We start from the raw sequence: 26837 nt of genomic DNA on the forward strand, positions 1-26837 counted from the left end.
GACTGGCTAATTTTTTGTATTCTTAGTAGAGATGAGGTTTCACCGTGTTAGCCAGGATGGTCTCGATCTCCTGAACTCATGACCCACCCGCCTTGGCCTCCCAAAGTGCTGGGACTACAGGCATGAGCCACTGTGCCTGGCCTGACAAGTGATTTTTTTTTTAAGAGTGAGGCAGAAGGAGATTTTACTACCATCAGAGGAGAAGGTGATGTGATGATGGAAGCAGGGATTACAGTGATGCACTTTGAAAATGGAGGAAGGGGCTACAAGCCAAGGAATACAAGTGGCCGCTAGAAGCTGAAAAAGGCAAGAAAACTCACTCTCTCTTCAGAAGAGCCTCTAGAATAAACCAGCCCTGCAAGACACCTTGACTTTAGCCTAGTGAAAATGATTCAAGATTTCTGACCCCTAAAATAATAAAATAATAAATTTGCATTGTTTTGGGCCACTAAATTTGTGGTGATTTGTCACAGCAGCAATAAGAAACTAATACACTGTTATAGAAAAACAAATTAGTGAAAATTCTGCTTCTTGGACTATGTAACTCTGAAAAGAAAAACATGAACAGATATGCCAAGGTCTTCATTAGACAATACGTATAAGATCTAATCAAGAAGCCTAATGTCCTCAAGGAAACAAACAGCAATTACGTTAGATTTTGGAGTAAGCATAAAAGCAATCCCTACTAAGTGAAACATCCTGAAAGAAGGCACAGAGGAACAGGTAAGTGAGAAATGGCAGCAAATTCATAATGACTAGATACATAAACAGAAAAAGTGAACCAAATATAGTAACATAAAATTGAACTTTTAGAGATTGCTGCTCAAAAATAACTGGCCAACTCATTAGTTCAATTTCTCTCCAAAGGCTCTAAGCTTGTGTAATCAAGATTTCCCTTTCCTGTCATTAACCTAAAAGACTAGAAGAACCTGAAGAAAACCTAATTAAAACTAGTGGTTTTACTGCTCTCACAGTCAAACCAGAAACCCAGATCAGCTCTAAGAGCTAGTAGAGGTTCATGCCTTTACTTGGGTGGCTAAGGCAGGAGGATGGCTTGAGAGCAAGAGTTTGAGACTAGCCTGGGCAACACAGTAAGACTCCACTTCTAAATAATAATAATAACAATATTAACAATAACAACAACAATCATGGCCAGTAAAATCTAGGGATTTATCATTTCTCTAAGGTCCCCTAGATGACAAATTATATCACTTCAGGCTATTTGGGGCCCACACAGATTTGGGGGGAGGCATACGTAGGATGACCTGTACCCCTGAGCTAGATGTCAGCTTGCCTTAATTGTTACATATGTGGTAAACGCAGATATGTGATTGTTCATCTCACACTCGGTCTCCCATGTCAGGCTTCTGAATGATCCCTAAATTGCTCAAGTTTCTGAATGCTATGGAGTATGAATCTTGCTTCTTATTTGACAAATTCTGGAGCAAAATGAGGAAAACATCTTTATAAATAATTTTAAGCAACTTTTCTGCAGTGCTTTTATAGTACACCAAATGTTCTCACATATTGTACAAACATCTTACATGAAAAGTGAGCAGAAACGGAGCACAAAAAAAAAAAAATTTAAAAAGACTTTCACTCATCAGATGACCAGATGAGCCTTTTTATCTACAGGAGCTGCATATAATGGTTTGAATCCAGTGCTTCCCTTCATGTACCTGTGTGTCAAAGACATTATTCAGCAAAATTCCATACTGATGAGAGAGGCAATCAGAAAGCCAACGACAATCATGGATAACCTAAGGAATCAGAAGGGAACAGTCATTAGAACCTGGCTGCTAATCTTAATAGCACACGAATCGGTTTATATACTTACCTTCAAAATTCTCTTGTCTTCTAATATCATCTGAAGTCCATTGTTGAAAGCTCGACTTCCCAGAAGGAAAATGTCAAATAAGTAAACTCGGCAATTTGTGGCCACCTACAATAGACCATCCAGATACACATATCATAGGATAAGACAGAACTGAGGAAGGGAAATTTGAGGATGAAGAGTAAAAGACGTGTGATAAAATATCTAACATCTTCACTTTATTTGTTTATTTATTTAGAGACAAAGTTTTGCTCTGTTGCCCGGGCTGGAGTGCATCGGCACACTCACGGCTCACTGCAACCTCCACCTGCTGGATTCAAGCAATTCTCCTGCCTCGGCCTCCCAAGTAGCTGGGATTACAGGCATGCGGCACCAAATCCAGATAATTTTTGTTTTTGTTTTTTGTTTTTTGGTTGTTTTTTTTTTTGAGACAGAGTCTTGCTCTGTCACCCGGGCTGGTGTGCAGTGGTGTGATCTCAGCTCACTGCAGCCTCTGCTTCCTGAGTTCAAGCAATTCTCCTGTCTCAGCCTCCCAAGTAGCTGGGATTATAGGTGCATGCCACCACGCCCAGCTAATTTTTGTTATTTTTAGTACAGAAGGGGTTTCACCATGTTGGCCAGGATGGTCTCGATCTCTTGACCTCATGATCCACCCGCCTTGGCCTTCCAAAGTGCTGGGATTACATGCATGAGCCTCCGCGTCTAGTGAGAAGGGGTTTCACCATATTGGCCAGGCTAGTCTCAAACTCCTGACCTCAGGTGATCCACCCACCTCAACCTCCCAAAGTGCTGGGATTATAGGCGTGAGCCCCTGCACCTGGCCAATTTTTGTATTTTTTGTAGAGATGGGGTTTCACCATGTTGGCCAGGCTGGTCTCAAACTTCTGACCTCAAATGATCCACCCGCATCAGACTCCCAAAACTTTATTCTTTTTGAGACAAGGCCTTGCTCTGTCACCCAGGCTGGATGACAGTGGCCTGATCTTGGCTCACTGCAACCTCCACCATCCAGGCTCTTGAGATTCTCCCACTTCAGCCTCCCAAGTACCTGGATTACAGGCGTCCACCACCACACTCGGCTAATTTTTGTATTTTTTGTAGAGACTGGGCTTTGACATGTTGCCCAGGCTGGTTTCAAACTCCTAGGCTAAAGCAATCTGCCTGCTTTGGCCTCCCAAAATGTTGGGATTATAGGCGTGAGCCACCATACCCCACCACATCTTCACTTTTAAATGATAGGTACTTGATTCTTAGAGAAAACAGGTATAATTTGTTCTTAAGTAAAAAAAAGTAAGACACAATCACTGTGATTTTCTTTTTTCTTTTTGTATTTTTTTTGAGATGGAGTCTCACTCTGTTGCCCAGGCTGGAGTGCAGTGATGCAATCTCAGCTCACTGCAACCTCCACTGCCCAGGTTCACGCTATTCTCTTGCCTCAGCCTCCCAAGTAGCTGGGACTACAGGCGCCTGCCACCGTGCCAGGCTAATTTTTTTTTTTTTTTTGTATTTTTAGTAGAGACGAAGTTTCACCGTGTTAGCCAGGATGGTCTCGATCTCCTGACCTCATGATCCGCCCGTCTCAGCCTCCCAAAGTGCTGGGATTACAGGCATGAGCCACCAAGCCTGGCCAATGATAGGTACTTGATTCTTGGAGAAAACAGGTATAATTTGCTCTTAAGTAAAAAAAGTAAGACACTATCACTGTGATTTTCAAAAGGAAAGAAAAGGACAAACTGATCAAAGAGACTTTCCCTTTTATTTTATTTTATTTTTTTTGAGACAGAGTTTCGCTCTTGTTGCCCAGGCTGGAGTGCAAGGGCGTGATCTTGGCTCACTGCAACCTCCGCCTCCTGGGTTCAAGTGATTCTCCTGCCTCCTGAGTAGCTGGGATTATAGGGACTCGCCACCACATCTGGCTAATTTTTTGTATATTTTAGTACAGACAGGATTTCACTATGTTAGCCAGGCTGGTCTTGAACTCCTGACCTCAGGTGATCCACTTGCCTTGGCCTCCCTGGGATTACATGTGTGAGCCACCACGCCCAGCCAAAATTTTTTTTAATATGACGATGGAGTCTCCCTATGTTACCAAGGCTGTTCTTCAATTCTTCGACACAAGTGATCCACCTGTCTCAGCCTCCCAAAGTGCTGGGATTACAGGTGTGTACCACCATGTCCGGCCCCTTTTTTTTCTTTTATTAATTTTTAAGAGTCTGTCAAAAAAAAAAAAAAAAAGAAAGAAAAGGCCTAAATTCACAGAGCCTCTGGATAGCTGAGCAGGGGCAGGTTCCTTGGGGGGGTGGATGGCACACCCCTCTCCCCATACCTTGCCACGGTGAATAGCCGCGGTGCCTGGCCTAGTCAACTCTTCAAAAAAAAAAAAAAAAAAGTATTGCCTCTGGGCCGGGCGCAGTAGCTCATGCCTGTAATCCCAGAACTTTGGGAGGCCAAGGCAGGCGGATCACGAGGTCAGGCGTTTGAGACCAGCCTGGCCAACATGGGGAAATCCCCTCTCTACTAAAAATACAAAAATTAACCAGGCGTGGTGGCGGGCGCCTGTAGTCCCAGCTACTCAGGAGGCTGAGGCAGGTGAATTGCTTGAACCCGGGAGGCAGAGGTTGCAGTGAACTGAGATTGTGCCACTGCACTCTAGCCTGGGCGACAGAGCAAAACTCCATCTCAAAAACAAGTAGTGCCTCTGGCCGGGTGTGGTGGCTCATGCTTGTAATCCCAGCACTTTGGGAGGCCGAGGCGGGCGGATCACCTGAGTTCGGGAGTTTGAGACCAGCCTGACCAACATGGAGAAAACCCATCTCTACTAAAAATACATCAGCCGGGCGTGGTGGCACATGCCTATGCCTGCAATCTCAGCTACTCGGGAGGCTGAGGCAGGAGAACTGCTTGAACCTGGGAGGCAGAGGTTGTGGTGAGCCTAGATCGCGTCACTGCACTCCAGCCTGGGCAACAAAAACAAAATTCCATCTCAAAAAAAAAAAAAAACAGTAGTGCCTCTGAAATGGAGTGGAGATTTTTTTCTCTCATAAATTTTATTTTTATTTTTTGCTTTTAATACACGTGCACACGATGCTTTTATTTAAAAAATTAAACACACAAGCCCAGGGATCTGGTTGGGGAAAGCGTGTCCATTAATTTGCTTCCAGTTGCAGAAAGGACAGCTGTAGGCCAGGCACAGTGGCTCACACCTGTAATCCCAGCAATTTGCGAGGTCGAGGTGGGCAGATCACCTTAGGCCAGGAATTTGAGACCAGCCTGGCCAACATGGTGAAACCTCATCTCTACTAAAGAGACAAAAATTAGCCAGGCATGATGGCTCATGCCTGTAATCCCAGCTACTCAGGAGGCTGAGGCACTAGAATCGCTTGAACCTGGGAGGCGGAGGTTGCAGTGAGTCAAGATTGTGTCACCGTACTCCAGCCCATGCAACAGAGCAAGACCCTGTCTCAAAAAAAAAAAACAAAACAACAACAACAAAAAAAAACAAAGAAAGAAAGAAAAGAAAAGAAAAAGAAAAAAAAGAAAAAGAGAAAGAAAAAGGACACCTATAGCCAACTGCATGTTCCTCTGATACCCAGAAAACCAAAGGGGACAATTTAGGAAATAACCTAGAACTGCCCAGACCTGTGTTACCAGGAAGACTACTCTCTTTTGTTTTGGTAGATGGAAGTTCTGGGTTGTTTTAAGTAATTTGTATTGTGCTGCTAATTCAAACCTCGTCATCTAAAAGCTAAGCTTGGCTAGCTGCAGTGGCTCATGCCGGTAACCCCAGCACTTTGCAGTAAGGCTGACTCAGAAGGATCGCTTGAGACCAGGAGTTTGAGACCAGCCTGGACAACATAGGAAGACCTCATATGTGGGGAAAAAAAAAAAAAAAAAAAAAGTCAATGAAGAGGGACCCAAAGGCTATCCATCCTCTAGCTATTCTTCAAGGCTAACTATGAACTTTTAAAAAATATTGGCCAGGGTGGTGGCTCATGCCTGTAATCCTAGCACTTTGGGAGGCCACGGTGGGCGGATCACTTGAGATCAGGAGTTTGTGACCAGCCTGGCCAACATGGTGAAACCCCGTCTCTACTAAAAACACAAAAATTAGCCAGGTGTGGTGGCACATCCCTATAGTCCCAGCTACCCAGGAGGCTGAGGCAGGAGAATCGCTTGAACCCAGGAGGCGGAGGTTGCAGTGAGCCGAGATTGCACCCCAGCCTGAATGACAGAGCAAGACTGTCTCAAAATAATAATAATAATAATAAATAATAATAATAATAATAATAGTAATGATAATAGAGACTCTCATTTGATATCTCCCAGGTCCAGGGAAACTAAAATGATGTGGTGAGAAACCTGCTCTGGAAAGCTACCACCTCAGAATGAAAAGAGACAACACTCTTCATAGAACTAAGGTGATAGAACAGAACTGGAAAGGACCTCCAGCAGAGGCTGAGAGACAGCACTGATGGTTTAACAGTGAACCTATTCTTGCCACTGAGCTTTAAAAAAAAAAAAAAAAGTGAATCTTATAGATTCTCCTTATAGGAGACAGAAGCTCTTTCCTTTTGAAAAGAATAAATTGAGTACCAGAAGAAGGAAGAACATTCCAACAAGTTATGCAACAATAACACTAGGGTGACAGAAAGAAGACAATTAATAAATCTACCAGTGAGCCAGGTGCAGTGGCCTATCCCTATAATCCCAGTGACTAGGGGGTCTCAAGCAAGAGGATTACATGAGGCCAGGAGTTTGAGATCAGCCCGGGCAACACAGCAAGACCCCAACTCAAAAAAACAAAGCTGGGTGTGGTGACACTCATCTGTAGTCCCAGCTACTCAGGAGGCTAAAGTGACAGGATAGACAGCATGAGCCCAGGAGTTCAATGCTGCAGTGAGCTCTGATCTGCACTGTGGCCTAGGTGACAGAGTGAGACCCCATCTCTAAAATACCGTTTTCAAAAAGAAAGAAAGAAAAAATCTACCAGTGGCTCTATAATTACTCCAAAATAAAAAGTTTTCAAAAATCTTTGACCTGCAGCCAGCACAGTTTGCCGTGGCGACACACATTCGCTCCTTCTGCTGCCACACTCAGGACATTCTGCTTCTTGATATGGAGTATCTGGTAAGAAAAAGAAGGAAAGGAAAAAGTTTCAGGGAATAAATGTTGGCATGATAACATCATGATTGGCACAAGTACAATGGTCAGCAGTAAACAAAGTGCATCATCTTTGTTAAACTCACAAAATTTGATTAATCCAAAACAGTGTGTTTTACATACACACATAAATCAGCACTGAATACTTCTGATTCTTTTTTTTTTGTTTTAGCGAAAGTGTTCCACAGCTGGAAAATACATCACTCAGACCCCAAATGACAGTAAGAGTTGAAAACTCAGACACTTTTTGTTACCACTGATGCTACAGAGAAAGACTCATAATCTGTTTTTATTTTTTTAATTGAGACAGAGTTTCACTCTTGTTGCCCAGGCTGGAGTGCAATGGCGTGATCTCGGCTCACTGCAACCTCCACCTCTCGGGTTCAAGTGATTCTCTTCCCTCAACCTCCCAAGTAGCTGGGATTACAGGCATGCACCAACACACCCAGCTAATTTTGTATTTTTAGGAGTGACAGAGTGTCACTATGTTGGTCAGGCTGGTCTCAAATTCCTGACCTCAAGTGATCCACCCGCCCTGGCCTCCCAAAGTGCTGGGATTACAGGTGTGAGCCACCAAGCCTGGACCAAAATTATAATCTTTAAGACAAGATTCCTCATGCAAACTATGGCATGCCCTAACACAGGGCAATTTACCATATCTGAAAGAAATATATGTGGTGGCTAAGTCTCAGAGTATCCACTGCTCAGAAAGAGGGAAACAAGGACTCTTCACGTCCCTTAAAGCCTTGGATTCACTGAATTACTCAAAACTGAAACAGTGGCTAGGCACAGTGGCTCATGCCTGTAATACAAACACTTTGGGAGGCTGAGGCAGGAGGATCTCTTGAGCCCAAGGGTTTCAGATCGGCTTGGGCAAAACAGCGTCTCTACAGAAAATACAAAAAATTGCCGGGCGCGGTGGCTCAAGCCTGTAATCCCAGCACTTTGGGAGGCCGAGACGGGCGGATCACGAGGTCAGGAGATCGAGACCATCCTGGCTAACACTGTGAAACCCCATCTCTACTAAACAAAAAAAAAATACAAAAAAAACTAGCCGGGCGAGGTGGCGGGCGCCTGTAATCCCAGCTACTCCGGAGGCTGAGGCAGGAGAATGGAGTAAACCCGGGAGGCAGAGCTTGTAGTGAGCTGAGATCCGGCCACTGCACTCCAGCCCGGGGACAGAGCGAGACTCCGTCTCAAACAAATAAAAAAAAAAAAAAAGAAAATACAAAAAATTATCCAGGCATGATGGGACACACCTGTAGTGTAGCCCCAGCTACTCGGGAGGCTGAAGTGGGAGGATCACTTGAGCCTGGGAGGCTGAGGCTGCAGTGAGCCATGATGATGCACTTCAGCCTGTGTAAAAAAAAAAAACGAACACAAAAAACCGAAACAGTGGTACCCCAGGTACACACTCTTGTCCTTTGATTATCTATAATCTTATCCTATTTCATTATATAATTCTATAATCCTTAATCCATCATTCATAAAAACTTTTACGTGATACAAGAGTCTCCCCGCTTTATAGGTAAATTATTCAATAATAGAAAGGCATAGTAGTTTACACCAGCAACATATCTCCCTTTAGAGAGCATAAAGTGTTCTAAATTCTGAGTATCTCTCATCAATGATGAGAAAATGGCACTGAATTTCAGCTTCATCCCCAATCAACAAAAGATGGCTGCAGAACTGGCAACAAAAGCTGCATTCTCTATTAATGAGAATTCCTAATTACCTCTTCAAACTTCCAGAGCAAAAGCTTTATTTTTGTTTTTGTTTTGTTTTGTTTTGTTTTGAGACAGTCTCATGCTGTCCTCCAGGCTGGAGTGCAGATCATAGCTCATTGCGGCACGAACTCCTGGGCTCAAGTTATCCTCCCACTTTAGCTTCCTGCAGCCTCGACCCCCCAGGCTCAGCTGATCCTCTCATCTCAGCCTCCCAGGTAGCTGGAACTACAGACCTGTGCCACCATGCCCAGCTAGTTTTCTGTATTTTTTGTAGAGGTGGGTTTTGCCTTGTTGCCCAGGCTGGTCTCTAACTCCTGGGCTCAAGTGATCTGCCTGCCTTGGCCTCCAAAAGTGCTGGTATTACAAGAGTGAGCCACCACGCCTGGCCACAATTCTTACCCTCATTTTTTTCTTATTATTGTCATGGACCCTTTAAATAATCTGTTGATACATAAATAATTCTTACAACTCAATGACAAAAATAATTATTACAACTCAATTAAAAAATAGGAAAAAGTTCGGGCAGGGTGGCTCATGCCTGTAATCCCAGCACTGAGGGAGGCTGAGGAGGACAGATTGCTTGAGCCCAGGAGTTTGAGACCAGCCTGGCCAACATGGCAAAACCCCATCTCTACTACTAAAAATACAAAAATTAGCTGGGCGTGGTAGTGCATGCCTGTAATCCCAGCTAATTGGGAGGCTGAGCCAGGAGAATTGCTTGAACCCGGGAGGCGAAGGTTGAGGTGAGCCAAGATTGCCCCACTGAACTCCAGCCTGGGCCACAGGGCAAGACTCCATCTTAAAAAAAACCATAAATAAAAAATTCTGACTCTTCTCTGAAACTGCCAATGGCTTTCCATCTCACTCAAGTCAAACTCAAAATCTTTACAATATCTAGAAAGCTCTGAGTGAACTGCCTCCTGCCCCCTTTCATCCCCTACCATTCTTCTTCACTGTGGTCCTGTCACACTGACCTCCCTGCTGTTCATCCACACAAGCTAGGAATATTTCAGCCTCAGGGCCTTTGCACTTGCTAATTCTACTTTTAAGTTCTTCACTTTTTTTTTGTTTTGAGATGGAGTCTCGCTCTGTCCCCCAGGCTGGAGTGCAGTGGCGCGATCTCAGCTCACAGCAAACTGCCTCCCGGGTTCATGCCATTCTCCTGCCTCAGCCTCCTGAGTAGCTGGGACTACAGGCGCCTGCCACTATGCCTGGATTTTTTTGTATTTTTAGTAGAGACGGGATTTCACTGTGTTAGCCAGGATGGTCTCGATCTCCTGACCTCATGATCCGCCTGCCTCAGCCTCCCAAAGTGCTGGGATTACAGGTGTGATCCACAGCGTCCAGCCTTTAAGTTCATTTTGATATCTACATGGTTCCCTTACTTACTCAAGTCTTTGTTCTAATGTCACCTGCTTAGAGATGTTTTCTCTGTCTATCCCACACAAAATAGGACCTCCTTGTCACTCTAGTCCCCATAACATGTTTTATTTTTATTCCCAGCACTTACTGCCACCTAAAATATAAGCGCTTGTTTATTGTCTTGCATTAGAATATAAGCTCCTGGAGCGCTGGAACTTTGTCTTGATTATGGTTTTTTTTTGTTTTGTTTTTTTTGAGACGGAGTCTCGCTCTGTCGCCCGGGCTGGAGTGCAGTGGCCGGTTCTCAGCTCACTGCAAGCTCCGCCTCCTGGGTTTACGCCATTCTCCTGCCTCAGCCTCCGAGTAGCTGGGACTACAGGCGCCCGCCACCTCGTCCGGCTAGTTTTTTGTATTTTTTAGTAGAGACGGGGTTTCACCGTGTTAGCCAGGATGGTCTCGATCTCCTGACCTCGTGATCCGCCCGTCTCGGCCTCCCAAAGTGCTGGGATTAAAGGCTTGAGCCACCGCGCCCGGCCTGATTATGGTTTTACTCCAGATCTCAGAATAGTGCCTGGCATATAGCAGCCACCAAATACTACGTTGAATTAATAGGAAAAAAAAAAAAAATCAAAAATCTTATAATAAAGAAATTTAAGAGACACAGACATGATACCTATATACAGGCAATACTAGTAATGATTGAGGACAATACTTACTGCAGCACCAAACTTCTGCTGGAATTGATTAATGACTGTGTATGTCACCTCCTCTTCCTCTACAGGACAAGGATCGCATTAGATATATTTCTCTTCCTCAGCAACAGAATAGCTTTCCCACTAATTTTGGCCCTACTCATATATTCCTACCCTATTGCAACTTAAACGTCTAATGTTATTTCATTATCACCTGCATTAGCCCATCACACAGTGAACACTAATTAACATCTTGTTTGTCAAATCAGAATAAACAAAAGCCCCACCAATGACAATCTTACAAACTGAATTGTTTAGATGTCCTGTGATAATCCAGTAATGTTTCCCTCCTCATGGGTTTATATCTTGAATACTTCAAGGCATACACTTTTTTTTTTTTTTTAGACAAAGTTTCACTCTTGTTGCCCAGGCTGGCGTACAATGGCACAATCTCGGCTCACTGCAACCTCTGCCTCCTGGTTTCAAGCAATTCTCCCACCTCAGCCTCCTGAGTAGCTGGGATTACAGGTGCCCACCACCAAGCCCAGCTAATTTTTGTATTTTTAGTAGAGACAGGGTTTTGCCACGTTAGCCAGGCTGGTCTCGAACTCCTGACCTCAGGCGATCCACCTGCCTCAACCTCCCAAAGTGCTGGGATTACAGGTGTGAGCCACTGTGCCCAGTCAAAATTCGTTAATATTTTATTTAAATTGAGATGGGGTTTCACTATGTTGCCCAGGCTGGTCTTGAGCTTCTGGGCTCAGGCGGTCTGCACAGTCCGCCCACCTCAGCCCCCTGAAGTGCTGGGATTACAGGCATGAGCCACCATGCCCAGTCTTATTTTTTTTTTTTTAAATAGAGATAGTGTTCCACTATGTTGCCCAGGCTGGTCTTGAACTCCTGGCTTTAAGCAATCCTTCCACTTTGGCCTCCCTAAGTGCTGGGATTACAGGCATGAGCCACTGTGCCTGGTCTTGTTTTGTTTTTAATGAAACAAACAAAAAACAAACCAAAAAAACCCCCCAAAACCCTACAACGGCTTCTCCTCTCATTTCAGGGTAAAAGTTTCAGTCCCAGTTGGGCACGCTGGCTCATGCCTGTAATCCAGCACTTGGGGAGGCTTAGGCGAGCATATCACAAGGTGAGGAGCTTGAGATCAGCCTGGCTAACATGGTGAAACCCCATCTCTACTAAAAATACAAAAATTAGCCAGGCACAGTGGGCACACCTGTAGTCCCAGCTACTCGGGAGGATGAGGCAGGAGAATCGCTTGTACCTGGCAGGTGGAGGTTGCAGTGAGCCGAGATCTTGCCACTGCACTCCAGTCTCGGTGACAGAGCAAGACTCCATCTCAAAAAAAAAAAAAGATTAGCCAGGCATGGTGGCACATGCTTGTAATCCCAGCTACTGAGGAGGCTGAGGCAGGAGAATCACTTGAACATGGGAAGTGGAGATTGCAGTGAGCCAAGATCTCACCACTGCACTCCAGCCTGGAGGTCAGAGCGAGACTCTGTCTCCAGAAAAAAAAAAGTGTAAGTCCCTACAAAGCTCTACGAACTCCTCTTTGACTCACCGGTCCCATCTCATCTACTGCTTCTCTCCCTGCTCCAGCTGCTCTGATCTCCTTGCTGTTCCTTCAAGATTCTGGCATGTTCCTATCTCAGTGTCTTTGTAATTTTTTTTTTTTTTTCAGCCTAAAGAACATTTCCCCAGGACATCCCTAAAGCTTGATCCCTCACCTCCTTCAGGCCTTTACGCAAATGTTATCATTTCAGCAAGACTTGCCGGGCGCAGTGGCTCAAGCCTGTAATCCCAGCACTTTGGGAGGCTGAGACGGGCGGATCATGAGGTCAGGAGATCGAGACCATCCTTGCTAACATGGTGAAACCCCGTTTCTACTAAAAATACGAAAAAAACTAGCTGGGCGAGGTGGCGGGCGCCTGTAGTCTCAGCTACTCGGGAGGCTGAGGCAGGAGAATGGCGTAAACCCGGGAGGTGGAGCTTGCAGTGAGCTGAGATCCGGCCACTGCACTCCAGTCCGGGCGACAGAGCAAGACTCCGCCTCAAAAAAAAAAAAAAAAAAAAAAAGACTTGTCCTGGATACCCTAAAATTGCAAAACCACCCTCCCTACATACTACTTCTCTTCCATTATTTTCCTCCCTAGTATTTGGCACTATTATAGTATGTGTTTTACTTATTTATCTTATTTACCATGTGTTTGCTGCTCAATAAGGGAAGGGATACCATACTTCAGAATCCCCAATGAATGAGTGTACCCCAATAAATGAGTACACACACAGTATGCACTCAATTATTAAATAAACAAATGAATCACAATATTGTATCTTAATTCAGAACCTAGACGCAATGGCTCAGCTGAGCATTCTGTAGAGAATCTTGATTCAGGGTTATACCAACTCTAAACAGTAAAGAGAGCCTAGTTGAATTTGACTGACTTGGTTCAAAAAAAAAAAAAGAGAGAGAGAGCCTAGAAAATTCAGAGCCTCAGCCGGGCGCGGTGGCTCACACCTGTAAATCCCAGCACTTTAGGAGGCCAAGGCGGGTGGATCACCTGAGGTCAAGAGTTTGAGACCAATCTGACCAACATGGAGAGACTCTGTCTCTACTAAAAACACAAAATTAGCCAGGCGTAGTGGCGCATGCCTGTAATCCCAGCTACTTGGGAAGCAGAGGCAGGATAATCACTTGAACCCAGGAGGCAGAGGCTGCAGTGAGCCAAGATCACGCCATTGCACTGCAGCCTGGGCAACAAGAGTGAAACTCCGTCTCAAAAAAAAAAAAGAAAGAAAGAAAAGAAAATTCAGAGGCCCTATACTCACCTGATGGACTGTACTTGAAGTCATTCAGCAGAGAGGTAGTTGGTGCTTCAGGGGCAGGAGAAGCAGGCTCACATGCATTTAGGTCTTCAACCTTCATTTTCTCCATCCGGGTTCTTTCTGCATTTAGGCTATCCTTACAAGAAACAACATTTGGGTGAATTTGTTCTTTGTCGTTGACACCACACACAGATTTTGCCACACATTAACATTAAGGACAGTGGTCCTTCATTAACTAGAGGACCCATTTATCCACTGATTGCATTGACTTGAGGGCGCTATCTAACAATGGAAGAAAACACCTATATATTTCTTCTCATTTCTATGTCCTTATGCCAAGGAATTAAGCAGCTGGTGAATAGAGTTAAGGCTTTCTACCCTAATGTGCACATTTGGGAAACATCATAATTAAGAAAATTATTCCATCTTACCTAACAGAAGATGCTTTTTCTCTCGCTGAGCCTTGTTCCACTTCATCTAGTAGTTCCACTGTAAAATAACCAAATGGCTTCCAACAGAGTTTCCAATCAGAAATCAATTAACTACTCCACTACCCACACACTCCCAGTTTAACCATGTACTGCAAACAATAGTTGGAAATGAAATGTTACTCCATAGAGGCTTTTACTGGCCAGCAATAAATACAACAGAAGAGATCATCTAAAGTACCAAAGACTCTCAATATTCTATCCCTACAAAGCTTCTTGGTTATCTAGAAGGATTAGAAACCTTTCTATATATCCCCTTCACCCTTTTTGTTCTAGGGAACCTTTGTGGTCAAATTAGTTCTAGAGATTTCTTTCTGACTCATCCCAATCTTAATGCACCTTCCCGCACATGGTGTGCTGTTTGACGGTTTTCCCTTTTTTTTTTTGAGACGAGGTCTTGCACTGTCACCTGGGTTGGAGTGCAGGGGTGCAATCTCGGCTCACTGCAACCTCCGCCTCCCAGGTTCAAGCGATATTCCTGCCTCAGCCTCCCAAGTCCCATGCCTGGGACTATAGGCATGCACACCACCACACACAGCTAAGTTTTGTATTTTTGGTAGAGAGGGGGTTTCACCATGTTGGCCAGGATGGGTCTCGATCTCTTGACCTCGTGATCCGCTCACCTCAGCCTCCCAAAGTGCTGGGATTACAAGTGTGAGCCACCACACCTGGCCTCATTTAGGTATTTTTCAAGCAAAGAGCTGCTATGTTTCAAAAGTCTCTTTTTTCTGTACTATCTAGAAATACTGAATCTGGAGCAGTGAAAAGGTAAAATTGACTGAAAAATGCTGATTAGCCATTATTATCCTTCATCTTGACAATTTGTATCCAAGATATTTTTGGGGAAGACTCCTCCATGGTTGATTGGGTCACAGGACAAAGAAAGAAATGACTATCCTTAGAGCTTAAAAATTATGAACAAAGCCTAAAATCTCAGCACTCTGGGAAGCTGAGGCAGGCAAATCACCTGAGGTCAGGAGTTCGAGACCAGCCTGGCCAACATAACAAAATCGTGTCTCTACTAAAAAAAATACAAAAATTGGGCTGGGTGCAGTGGCTCACGCCTGTAATCCCATCACTTTGGGGGGCCGAAGGGGGTGAATCATTTGAGGTCAGGAGTTTGAGACCAACCTGGCCAACATGGTGAAACCCCGTTTCTACTAAAAATACAAAAAAAAAAAAAAAAAAATAGCTGGGTCTGGTGGCGCATGCCTGTAATCCCAGCTCCTGGAGAGGATGAGGCAGGAGAATTGCTTGAAACTCCTGGGGCAAAGGTTGCAGTGAGACAAGTTTGCACCACTGCATTCCAGCCTGAGTGACAGACTGAGAATCCGTCTCAAAAAAAGTATGAACGAAGGCCAAATCCTGGAGAAGAATTTAGGAGGCGATGAATTCCGTGCGTACAGATCACAAAGCTGGTCAGTCATCAGCCTCCTGAGTTGGGGAGACGATAGCAGTGATTCCTTCCCTTCTCTCTACAAACCCATTCACAGCCTAGCTTTGCTCCAATCCAGAGCTCTGTTTCACTGCAAAGGCCAATAGTGAAAACACAATTAAGAACTCCAACTACCACCACGATCCCTGCCATTATAAAAGAGTATTCAAGGGACAGAGTGTTCATGACAGCATACGCAATGAGAAAGAAATAGTTAGGTAGCTGTCCAGACTTGTATTCCCTGAAGTGGCTCTGGATTGGCAGTCATTAGTTTGGTGAGATTTTCATTTCCTCCTAAATTCTAGTTTCCTCACAAAGCAAAGCAATCTTTCAAGCAGTAGTAAACTCTCATTTATAGGAGTCCTTTCCTTTCTTTAGATCTGCCTCAAAGTGAGAGATGCACAGTCCTAAGAGGTCCCAGAGCGCTCATTCCTCCACTCCTTCTATCTAGCTCCTGATCTGTACTCCTTAAAGGGCAGAAGCACAAAGCTCCCGGGTCCTTGAAAGCAAGAAATGTTCTTGCTTTCTCTTATCCTACTTGACATGTATGAAGCACACTGATGAGCTTCTACAGCTACTCTTTCAGGCAAACAATTGTACTTACTCTTGCTAAATGGTTTGTATTAACAGAAATAAAGAATAGGGCTGCTTCCTGCCATTCCAAAATCTGAAAAGCTCTGAAAACCAAAATTTTGTTGTAACTCTTGGTGGCAAAACTTGACCTGATATGCTATTTATAGTCTGATTTTTTTTTTTTTTTTTTTTTTTGAGACAGAGTCTTGCTCTGTCACCCAAGGTGGAGTGCAGTGGCACCATCTCGGCTCACTGCAAGCTCCGCCTCCCGGGTTCACGGCATTCTCCTGCCTCAGCCTCCCAAGTAGCTGGGACTACAGGCGCCCGCCACCTCGCCCAGCTAATTTTTTATATTTTTAGTAGAGACGGGGTTTCACCATGTTAGCCAGGATGGTCTCGATCTCCTGACCTCATAATCCACCCACCTCGGCCTCCCAAAGTGCTGGGATTACAAGCGTGAGCCACCGTGCCTGGCCTTATAGTCTGATTTTATTCCACTTAGTATGACTGTCCACCAATTTCTCTGGAGAAATGTGTTGATTATAGAGTACTGCAGACTTTCTGGAGGTGTTATGTAATATAAACAGCATATACTCCATTACATTTTCCAAAAATCCAGAACAATTCTTGATTCTGAGACATTTGGCCCCAAGGTTTTGGATGAGGAATTGTGAATGGACTGTGAATTTTAAGTAGCTTGCTTAGCAAGACTATCCCTTCCTGTTCACGTTCCTAACTGCCTGCTGGTCCGAGTCTATAGTGATAATCACCAGCAGACCTGACATTGTAAAACCAAAATGATTACAATTCTATAAGACTCTTTTACTCATAGAGTACCCACAGAAGCAGTAAGAAGGATCATTTCTCAAATACCAACTTTAAGAATTCATAAGCGCAACATTAAAGGCAAGACAATATCAAATATTGGAATGAAATCTCAGTACTAGCATTCAAGGAACATGGGGGTCTCACCATTCACAATCTCATGCCCAAAAAACAACTTCACTCCTGGGACACTTCGACCTGTCTCCACATTCTTCACTGTTACAGAAAACAATTCATTCAGTTAATTAAAAATAATATTTTCCTAAAACTCTAAGAAAATACGATGCCTTTCAAAATTTCCCAAGTCTGAGTTTTATTTAAAAAAAAAAATCACGAAAAAAATCTCCAAATCTTCCCCCAAGGAATGAAGAGTCAATAATAAATGACAAAGCTGCAGCCTTTAAACAAGTAGTATTAAAAAAACAAGGGAAACCCCATTAAGGTCCAGGAGAAACTAAAAAGTATAGTGCACTGGATTTAAAATTTTCCTGAGAACATTCTAAGGCCTTTGGGGCTAAGGACTGTCTATTAATTATATTTGTATTTATTTTTACTCCACTTAACTCCAGAAAAAAAATTTAAGGCAGCCCACAACTTCTTTTTTTTTGAGTCTTGTTCTGTCGCACAGGCTGGAGTGCAGTAGCACGATCTTGGCTCACTGCAACTTCCGCCTCCCGGGTTCAAGCAATTCTCCTGCCTCAGCCTCCCAAGTAGCTCAGACTATAGGCACAAGTCACCATGTTTTATATTTTTAGTAGAGACAGGTTTCCTTTTTTTTTTTTTTGAGACGGAGTCTCGCTCCGTTGCCGGGGCTGGAGTGCAGTGGCCGGATCTCAGCTCACTGCAAGCTCCGCCTCCCGGGTTTACGCCATTCTCCTGCCTCAGCCTCCAGAGTAGCTGGGACTACAGGCGCCCGCCACCTCCCCCGGCTAGGTTTTTGTATTTTTTAGTAGAGACGGGGTTTCACCGTGTTAGCCAGGATGGTCTCGATCTCCCGACCTTGTGATCCGCTTGCCTCAGCCTCCCAAAGTGCTGGGATTACAGGTGTGAGTCACCGCGCCCAGCCAAGGCAGCCCACAACTTCTAGTGACCACACCCTGCTTCATGTCATGCTACACACTCAAAAGTATCATCAAGGACAATGATCCAAATCCTGGCTCTCCTATGAGGAGATAAGGGAATTAGGAAAAGATTAGATACCATGTCCACAATGTGCTGTTGTTTTCCTAGATGGAAGTATTCATAGCAGCGGTCTTTTTCCACACCTCTCAGCAATCCAAATAACTGAGTTCCGCTCTCACTATTGCACTGAATATATTCCTACCAGGGTCAAAGATCACCAACTACTTATTTGTCAAATCCAAAAAAATGTTTTGCAACTTTATCTTCCTTGACTTTCGTGCAACCTTTGGCAATACTGTTCTCTCCTTTCTTTTTAACTCCTGGCCTCAAGTGATCCTCCCATCTCAGCCTCCCAAAGTACTGGGATTACAGGTGTGAGCCACCATGCCCAGCCTTCTCTTCTTTCTTCTTTAGTTATAGGACACCGTGTTTAGTTATTTTCCTACTAATCACCTAGAGCTACCATATTGAGCACCCACTCTGAGCCAGGCATCATGCTATTTCCCTATATTCAATTTTCTAGTAACATAACAAGAATTTCATTGTCTCAATTATGGAGGACTCTGAGGCTCAGAAAAGTTGAATAACTAGCTCAAGTTTCCACTGCTAGCAAAAAACAGTCAGGATTTAAATTCAGGCCTCAGTGATTTTTTTTTTTTTTAGACGGAGTCTTGCTTTGTTGCCCAGGCTGGAGTGCAGTGGCCGGATCTCAGCTCACTGCAAGCTCCACCTCCCGGGTTTACGCCATTCTCCTGCCTCAGCCTCCCGAGTAGCTGGGACTACAGGCGCCCGCCACCTCGCCTGGCTAGTTTTTTTGTATTTTTTAGTAGAGACGGGGTTTCACCGTGTTAGCCAGGATGGTCTCGATCTCCTGACCTCGTGATCCGCCCATCTCGGCCTCCCAAAGTGCTGGGATTACAGGCTTGAGCCACCGCACCCGGCCGCCTCAGTGATTTTAATACTTTTTTTGTTGTTGTTAATTGAGACAGTCTTACAGGCTAGAGTGCAGTGGCACAATCCTAGCTCGCTGCAGCCTTGAATACCTGGGTTTAAGCAATCCTCCTGCTTTAGCCTTCCGAGTAGCTGGGACTACAGGCATGTGCCAGCATTCTTTTTTTGGGTAGAGATTGGGTCTTACTACGTTGCCCAGGCTAGATTCAAACTCCTGGGCTCAAGCCATCCTCCTACCTCAGCCTCCCAAAAGTCGTGGGATTACAGGTGTGAGCCACCCTGCCTGGAAATACACTTTCTTATAATCCCTGTTACAGCGGCTCCCTGATTTGCTCCTTCCAGTCTCCCTAGCTGTCTCTACACCTCTGCTTGCCCCTTATACACTGATGGTCCCCAACGCTTTGTCCCTCATCCTTTTTCCTTCTCTTTGAATGATCTTACCCACTTCTTAGTTGTCCTAACATTTATTTTTTCTCCTGCATGGACTATTCTTCTCAGCTCCACTCATATTTTCAACTAAGAACAAACTTACTGAAGAATTTTCAGGCCGGGCGCAGGGGCTCATGCTTGTAATCCCAGCACTTTGGGAGGCCAAGGCGGGTGGATCATGAGGTCAAGAGTTCAAAACCAGCCTGACCAAGAGCGTGAAACCCGTCTCTACTAAAACATCAAAAATTAGCCAGGCGCAGTGGCAGGTACCTGTAATCCCAACTACTTGGGAGGCTGAGGTAGGAGAATCGCTTGAACCCAGGCGTCAGAGGTTGCAGTGAGCCGAGATCACGCCACTATACTCCAGACCGGGTGACAAAGTGAGACTCCATCTCAAAAAAAAAAAAAAAAAAAAGAATTTTCAAACGGGGCCAGGTTCGGTGGCTCATGCCTGTAATCCCAGCCTTTTGGGAGGCCAAGGTAGGCAGATCACCTGAGGTCAGGAGTTCGAGACCTGGCCAACATGGTGAAACCTCATCTCTACTAAAAAATACAAAAATTAGCCAGGTGTGGTGCCATGCACCTGTAATCCCATCTATTCAGAGGCCAAGACAGGAGAATCACTCGAACTTGGGAGGCGGAGGTTGCAATGAGTCGAGATCTCTCCCAAAGTGCTGGGATTATAGGCATGAGCCACAGTGCCCAGCTCCTTTCCCATTGTTAACTCCTACTCAACCAGATGGAGTTCCATCACCAATTCCTCCTTTAGGAAATCACTCCACTGTCCTAACTCAAGCACTTCTACATAGAAATTAGTTGAATATTTGTGTTTTTATAGCATCCTCTGCATCTTTCTATCAGAGAGGATCTCACACTCCATTATACCTGTCTACCTATTTGTCTATTTATTATACTAAGTTTTTATTTAAAATTTTCTTTTTTTGCCAGATGTAGTGGCTCACGCCTATAATCCCAGCATCTTGGGAGGCTGAGGCGGAAGGATCACAAGGTCAAGAGATTGAGACCATTCTGGCCAATATGGTGAAATCCTGTCTCTATCAAAAATACAAAAATTAGCTGGGCGTGGTGGTGCACGCCTGTAGTCCCAGCTACTCAGGAGGCTGAGGCAGGTGAATTGCTTGAACTCGGGAGGCAGAGGTTCCAGTGAGCCGAGATTGCGCCACTGCACTCCAGCCTCGCAACAGACCGAGACTCCATCTCTAAAAAAAAAGAAAATTTTTTTTTTAGAGATGGGGTCTTGCGCTGTTGCCCAGGCTGGAGCACAGGAGCATGATCATAGCTCACTGCAGCCTTGAACTCCTGGGCTTAAGTGATCCTCCCACTTCAGCCTCCAAGTAGCTGGGACTACAGGTAGGAACCACCATGACTGGCTAATTAAAAAAAAAAAGAAATTTGGCTGGGTCCAGTGGCTCACACCTGTAATCCCAGCACTTTGGGAGGCCGAGGTGGGTGGATCACCTGAGGTCAGGAGTTCGAGATGAACCTGACCAACATGGAGAAACCCCGTCTCTACTAAAAATATATAATTAGCTGGGTGTGGTGGCACATGCCTGTAATTCGAGCTACTCAGGAGGCTGAGGCAGGAGAATTGCTTGAACCCGGGAGGTGAAGATTGCCATGAGCCGAGATCGTGTCATTGCACTCCAGTCTGGGCAACAAGAGCAAAACTCCGTTAAAAAAAATAAAATTGTTTTTAGGCTGGATGTGGTGGTTCACACTTCTAATCCCAGCACTTTGGAGGCTGAGTGGGAGAACTGCTTGAGTCCAGGAGTTCAAGACCAGCTTGGGCAACCCAGAGAGACCCCATCTCTACAAAAAATTTTAAAAATTAGCCGGTCTTGGTGGCACATGCCTGTAGTCCCAGCTATTTGGGAGGCTGAAGCAGGAGAATCACTTGCGCCCATGAGGTCAAGGTTGCAATGAGCCATGACAGTGCCACTGCACTCCAGCTTGAATGACACAGCAAGACTCTATGTCGAAAATATTTTTTGTCGGGGACTGGGTGTGGTGGCTCATGCCTATAATCTCAGCACTTTGGGAGGCTGAGGTGGGAGGATCACTTGAGCCTAGGAGCTGAAGACAAGCCTGGGCAACATAGTGAGACCCCATCTCAATTTTTAAAAAAAGAAAAAAATAGGCCTGGCATGGTGGCTCACATCTGTAATCCCAGCATTTTGGGAGGCCAAGGCAGGCGGATCACGAGGTCAGGAGTTCAAGACCACTCTGGCCAACATAGTGAAACCCTGTCTATGTTTTTTGTAGTTTTATATTTTGTAAAAATACAAAAATAATCAGCCGGGCGTGGTGGTGGGCACCTGTAGTCCCAGCTACTTGGGAGTCTGAGGCAGGAGAATGGCTTGAACCTGGGAGGCGGAGGTTATAGTGAGCTGAGATTGCGCCACTGCACTCCAGCCTGGGTGACACAGCGAGACTCTGTTTCAAAAAAAAAAAAAATCAAGAAAAACTAAATTAATTAAAAATAATTTTTCTACAGACATGGTTTTGCTATGCTACCTGGGATGGCCTTAAACTCCTGGCCTCAAGGAATTCTGCCTTACCCTCCCAGGTAGCTGGGGCTATAGGCTAGACTAAGTTCTCACTGCAACCTCTACCTCCCAGGTTCAAGCCATTCTCCTGCCTCAGCCTCCCAAGTAGCTGGGATTACAGGCACCCGCTACCATGCTCAGCTAATTTCGTGCTGGGACTACAGGCGTGAGCCACTGAGCCCAGCCCCTAGACTAAGCTTTTTAAGAACAGGGACCACCTTATTTCTGCATGTGTCCCTGGTACCATGCACAGTTCCTGAGATATAAAGCAATCAACACACGATTACTAAATGAATTAATGTTGCAGAAACCTGTTACAATCCCATCTGAGCCCCTAAAAGTCTGTTTTAACTCAAAATTTGGCTTAATTTTAACTCAAAATTTGGCTTTATACATGTTTCAATGATGAACCTGGAACTTACTATGCCAGGAAACTCTATATATTGAAACTTCCAGACTGGCAGATATGGAGGTACTGGGAAGGTGGCACAACCAAAGAAACATTAAATCAGAAAAAATTGGATGCAGCTGCAAGTTGTAAGATTTAAGGTTGTCCTGGCTGGGCATGGTGGCTCACGCCTATAAACCTAGCATTTTGGGAGGCCAAGGTGGATCACTGGAGCCAGGAGTTTAAGACTAGCCTGGGCAACATAGGGAGACTCCATCTCTACAAAAAAACAAAGATTAAAAACACTAACCAGGTGCGGTCTGCACAAGTGTAGTCCCAGCTACTCAGGAGGCTGAGGTCAGAGGATCACTTGACCCTGGGAAGTTGAGGCTGCAGTGAGCCGTGATCACACCATGCCATTGCAATTCAGCCTGGATAACAGAGCATGAATGTGTCTTTAAAAAAAAAAAAAAGATTGCCCTATGTTTCTCTTGCGTTTATCTGTTCTTGAGCTTTATCCTTTATGATAAACTGGAATTGAAGCTGGGAGTTGTAGAGGCTACCTGGTGACCATGAGGATAACAGATGATCACTGACGTGGCAGAGCAGGAGCAAAAGGCACCTGGTTCCTGCTGGTGTCTTTCAGCCATTGCACTATTCTTCATCTGACTACCTCTTTACTTTTTGTATGAAAAAAATTAACCCCTTACTGTATCAACTCATCTGCTGAAGCCAAAAACAATTCTAAATAATGTGGTGGTTATTTTTAATTTCAAAATGCATATGGAAAGAAATTAAAGAGCTAGGCATGGGTGGCTCAAGCCTGTAATCCCAGCACTTTAGGGAGGCCGAGGCGGGCGGATCACCTGAAAGTCAGGACTTTGAGATCAGCCTGGCCAACACAATGAAACTCTGTCACTACTAAAAATACAAAAATTAGCCAGGCTTGGTGGTGGGTGCCTGTAATCCCAGCTACATGGGAGGCTGAGGCAGGAGAATCGCTTGAACCTGGGAGACAGAGGTTGCAGTGAGCCACGATCACGCCACTGGTCCAGCCTGGGCAACAGAGTGAGACTCATTCTTAGAGAAAAAAAAAAAAAGGCAAGGAGTGGTGGCTCATGCCTATAACCCCAGCACTTTGCGGGGCCAAGGCGGGCGGATCACCTGAGGTCAGGAGTTTGAGACCAGCCAACAGCTGTATTTCTGTATTTTTTGTATTAAAAATACAAAAATTAGCTGGGCGTGGTGGTGTGTGCCTGTAATCCCAGCTACTTGGGAGGCTGAAGCAGGAGAATCGCTTGAACCCAGGAGGTTGCGGTGAATTATCACGCCATTGCACTCCAGTCTGGGGGGTCTGGGGGACGGAGCAAGACATATCAACAAAAACAAAAAAAAGGAAATTAAAAAAAGAAGTACCCAATTAATTAAAAAAACCTTTTTATATTGAAAATCCCTGCTATCATATCAAAAGTGGGGACAAACCAGGCCAGGCACAGTGGCTCACGCCTGTAATTCCAGCATTTTGGGAGACCAAGGTGGGCGGATCACGAGGTCAGGAGATTGAGACCATCCTGGCTAACACGGTGAAACCCCATCTACTAAAAGTACAAATAATTAGCCAGTCATAGTGGTGGGCGCCTGTAGTCCAGCTACGCGGAGGCAGAGGCAGGAGAATAACGTGAACCCAGGAGGTGGAGTTTGCAGTGAGACAAGATCGCGCCATTGCACTCCAACCTGGGCAACAGAGAGATACTCCATCTCCAAAAAAAAAAAAGAAGTAGGGACAAACCAGCATATTCAGTCACATTGTTCTGTTTGGGAAAACAATATTCTAACCTTCCTCCCATACTTTCCCTAAAATAGGAATAATGCCACCCTCCCAATCGCTAATGGAGCCGAAAGCTATCACTAAAAATCACTAATCTCTTAAAAGGCAGAACATTATGAGAAATAGAACAAGACCTTTCTTCAGGATAACAATCTTATTAGGGTCAACATGCTGAAGCACACCCTCGAAGACGCCACAAACCAATGTGAGTTTCACCCTCTTCCACAAAATCTGGCTGAGGAAATGGTAGTCACTGCTGGGGTCCATGCTAATTGATTCCAAAAGCCGTCTTCAAATAATCTTCTTTACGCATCCAAACACTTGAAAATTAATAAAGAGATCTATGAATTTTACAAGATTTTTTGGGAGTAAAGTTATTTCCCCTTTCCCCATATCTGTAATGGACAAGAATAAAATCTGAATAATTCAGTTTAGTTCATCTTTTTGGAATGATGAGAAAAGGACCATTGCAAGCACCAACTCTCATACATAGGAAACTGAAAACCATAAAAAACTGGGCAAGTTAGGCTTGGCTTCTATGTTTATAAAATGGACAAGATATCATCTTTCCTTCCTTAGCTAAATGGAAGAAGCAGAACATTTAGAGGTTTTTTAATGGCACATTTATACATCATTATAACAAAAAAATGAAAAGAGCAAATAAAAAAATGGACATACACAGAAATATTTGCCAATACATGTTGCAATAAATTGTTTAGGGCAGCACAACTACTTGAGCTCCTATTTTTTATAACTCTGGTTGAGAATTCAAGGGCGTGGTAAGTTTTACCAAAACTGAAGCTGATAATTTTAAGTAAAGCAACTAAATTTATCCTTTACTTAGGAATTAAAGGAAATCAAGGCAGGTAGGAGGATAGTGGTACATTGGGAAAAGAGCTTTTCTTTCAAATTGTGTTTAATGAATTGAATTTTAGAGACTGTTTCCCATAACTTGGGTCTATGCTATCCTATTAATCTTTTTTTTTTTTTTTGAGACGGAGTCTCAGTCTGTCACCCAGGCTGGAGTGCAGTGGCCGGATCTCGGCTCACTGCGAGCTTCGCCTCCCGGATTTACGCCATTCTCCTGCCTCAGCCTCCCGAGTAGCTGGGACTACAGGCGCCCGCCACCTCACCCGGCTAGTTTTTTTTTTTTTTTTTTTTTTCACGGGGTTTCACCGTGTTAGCCAGGATGGTCTCGATCTCCTGACCTTGTGATCCGCCCGTCTCGGCCTCCCTAAGTGCTGGGATTACAGGCTTGAGCCACCACGCCCGGCCTATCCTATTAATTTTTAAGTCTAGGTACTTGAAATGTTCTATTTCTTTGTGTGTGTGTGTGTGTTTTTTTTTTTTTTTTTAAATTTTCTGTCCTACGACACTTCTATGCTAAAGGTATTTTAAAATAAAAGCCAAATTGGCCGGGTACAGTGGTTCATGCCTGTAATCCCACCACTTTGGGAGGCCGAGGCAGGTGGATCATCTGAGGTCGGGAGTTCGAGACCATCCTGACCAACATGGAGAAACCCTGTCTTTACCAAAAATACAAAATTAGCCGGGCGTGGTAGCGCATGCCTGTAATCCCAGCTACTCGGGAGGCTGAGGCAGGAGAATCGTTTGAACCCGGGAGGCAGAGGTTGTGGTGAGCCGAGATCCTGCCATTGCACTCCAGCCTGGGCAACAAGAGCGAAACTCTGTCTCAAAAAAAGTAAAAAATAAAATAAAAGCTAAATTGAAGATTGAAAAATAAATTTTTTACCCAGAAATGTCTGGGATGTACCCTCTTCTGGATGTATCCTTTTCTGGATTAATAACATTTCCATAGTTCGACACTGTTACCAACCAACCAACACAATTAATGCATAACCAATCCAGTTGCCAGGTTATTGCAAGGGCAATTCCATGCCACCCTGGCCACAGCTCAGGAACTGGGCTGCATACTGTCACCAACCAGTCATGTGCAGCCTGACAGATGGAACTGCCACACGCCACACACTCAAATGTTTTTGTAAAAATGATACATGTCCATTATAAAGAATTACAACAATACGGGACAGGCGCAGTGGCTCATACCTGTAATCCTAGCACTTTGGGAAGCCAAGGCAGGTAGGTTAATCGAGGTCAGGACTTCGAGACCAGCCTGGCCAACATGGTGAAACCCCACCTCTACTTAAAAGACAAAAATTGGCCAGGCGTGGTGGCACAGGCCTGTAGTCCCAGCTACTCAAGAGGCTGAGGTAGGAGAATCGCTTGGACCCGGGAGGCAGAGGTTGCAGTGAGCCGAGATTGCAAGATTGCGCCACTGTACTTCAGCCTGGGTGACAGAGCAACACTCTCGTCTCAAAAAAAAAGAATTACAGCCATACAGAAATGTAAAAAGTAAAGAAAAAATGTACTAAGAAATATTATTCATAATAGGTACTCACCACTGGGTGCAGTGACTCATGCCAGTAATCCCAGCACTTTGGGAGGCCAAGATGGGCAGATCACCTGAGGTCAGGAGTTCGAGACCAGTCTGACCAACATGGTGAAACCCCGTCTCTACTAAAAACACAAAAATTAGCCAGGTGTAGTGACATGCGCCTGTAATCCCAGCTACTCAGGAGGCTGAGGCAGGAGAATCG

General features: G+C 44.7%; 1 protein-coding gene across 1 annotated transcript in view; it reads right to left on the reverse strand.

Moving 5' to 3' along the window:
- The window catches only part of EXD1 (exonuclease 3'-5' domain containing 1), a 41554-nt gene that overhangs the window by 11896 nt on the left and 2821 nt on the right, over positions 1-26837 (reverse strand). The window contains exons 2-9 of the mRNA XM_023198393.2: positions 24354-24539; positions 17082-17150; positions 14045-14102; positions 13617-13744; positions 10800-10858; positions 6872-6958; positions 1838-1942; positions 1680-1760 (exon numbers count right to left, since the gene is read on the reverse strand). Of these exons, the coding sequence (XP_023054161.1) occupies positions 1680-1760; positions 1838-1942; positions 6872-6958; positions 10800-10858; positions 13617-13744; positions 14045-14102; positions 17082-17150; positions 24354-24486 (720 nt within the window). The 5' untranslated portion in view covers positions 24487-24539. The remainder of the gene's footprint in view (positions 1-1679; positions 1761-1837; positions 1943-6871; positions 6959-10799; positions 10859-13616; positions 13745-14044; positions 14103-17081; positions 17151-24353; positions 24540-26837) is intronic.

The sequence above is a fragment of the Piliocolobus tephrosceles genome, chromosome 6 (genome assembly GCF_002776525.5).
Source record: "Piliocolobus tephrosceles isolate RC106 chromosome 6, ASM277652v3, whole genome shotgun sequence".
Lineage (NCBI taxonomy): Eukaryota > Metazoa > Chordata > Mammalia > Primates > Cercopithecidae > Piliocolobus > Piliocolobus tephrosceles.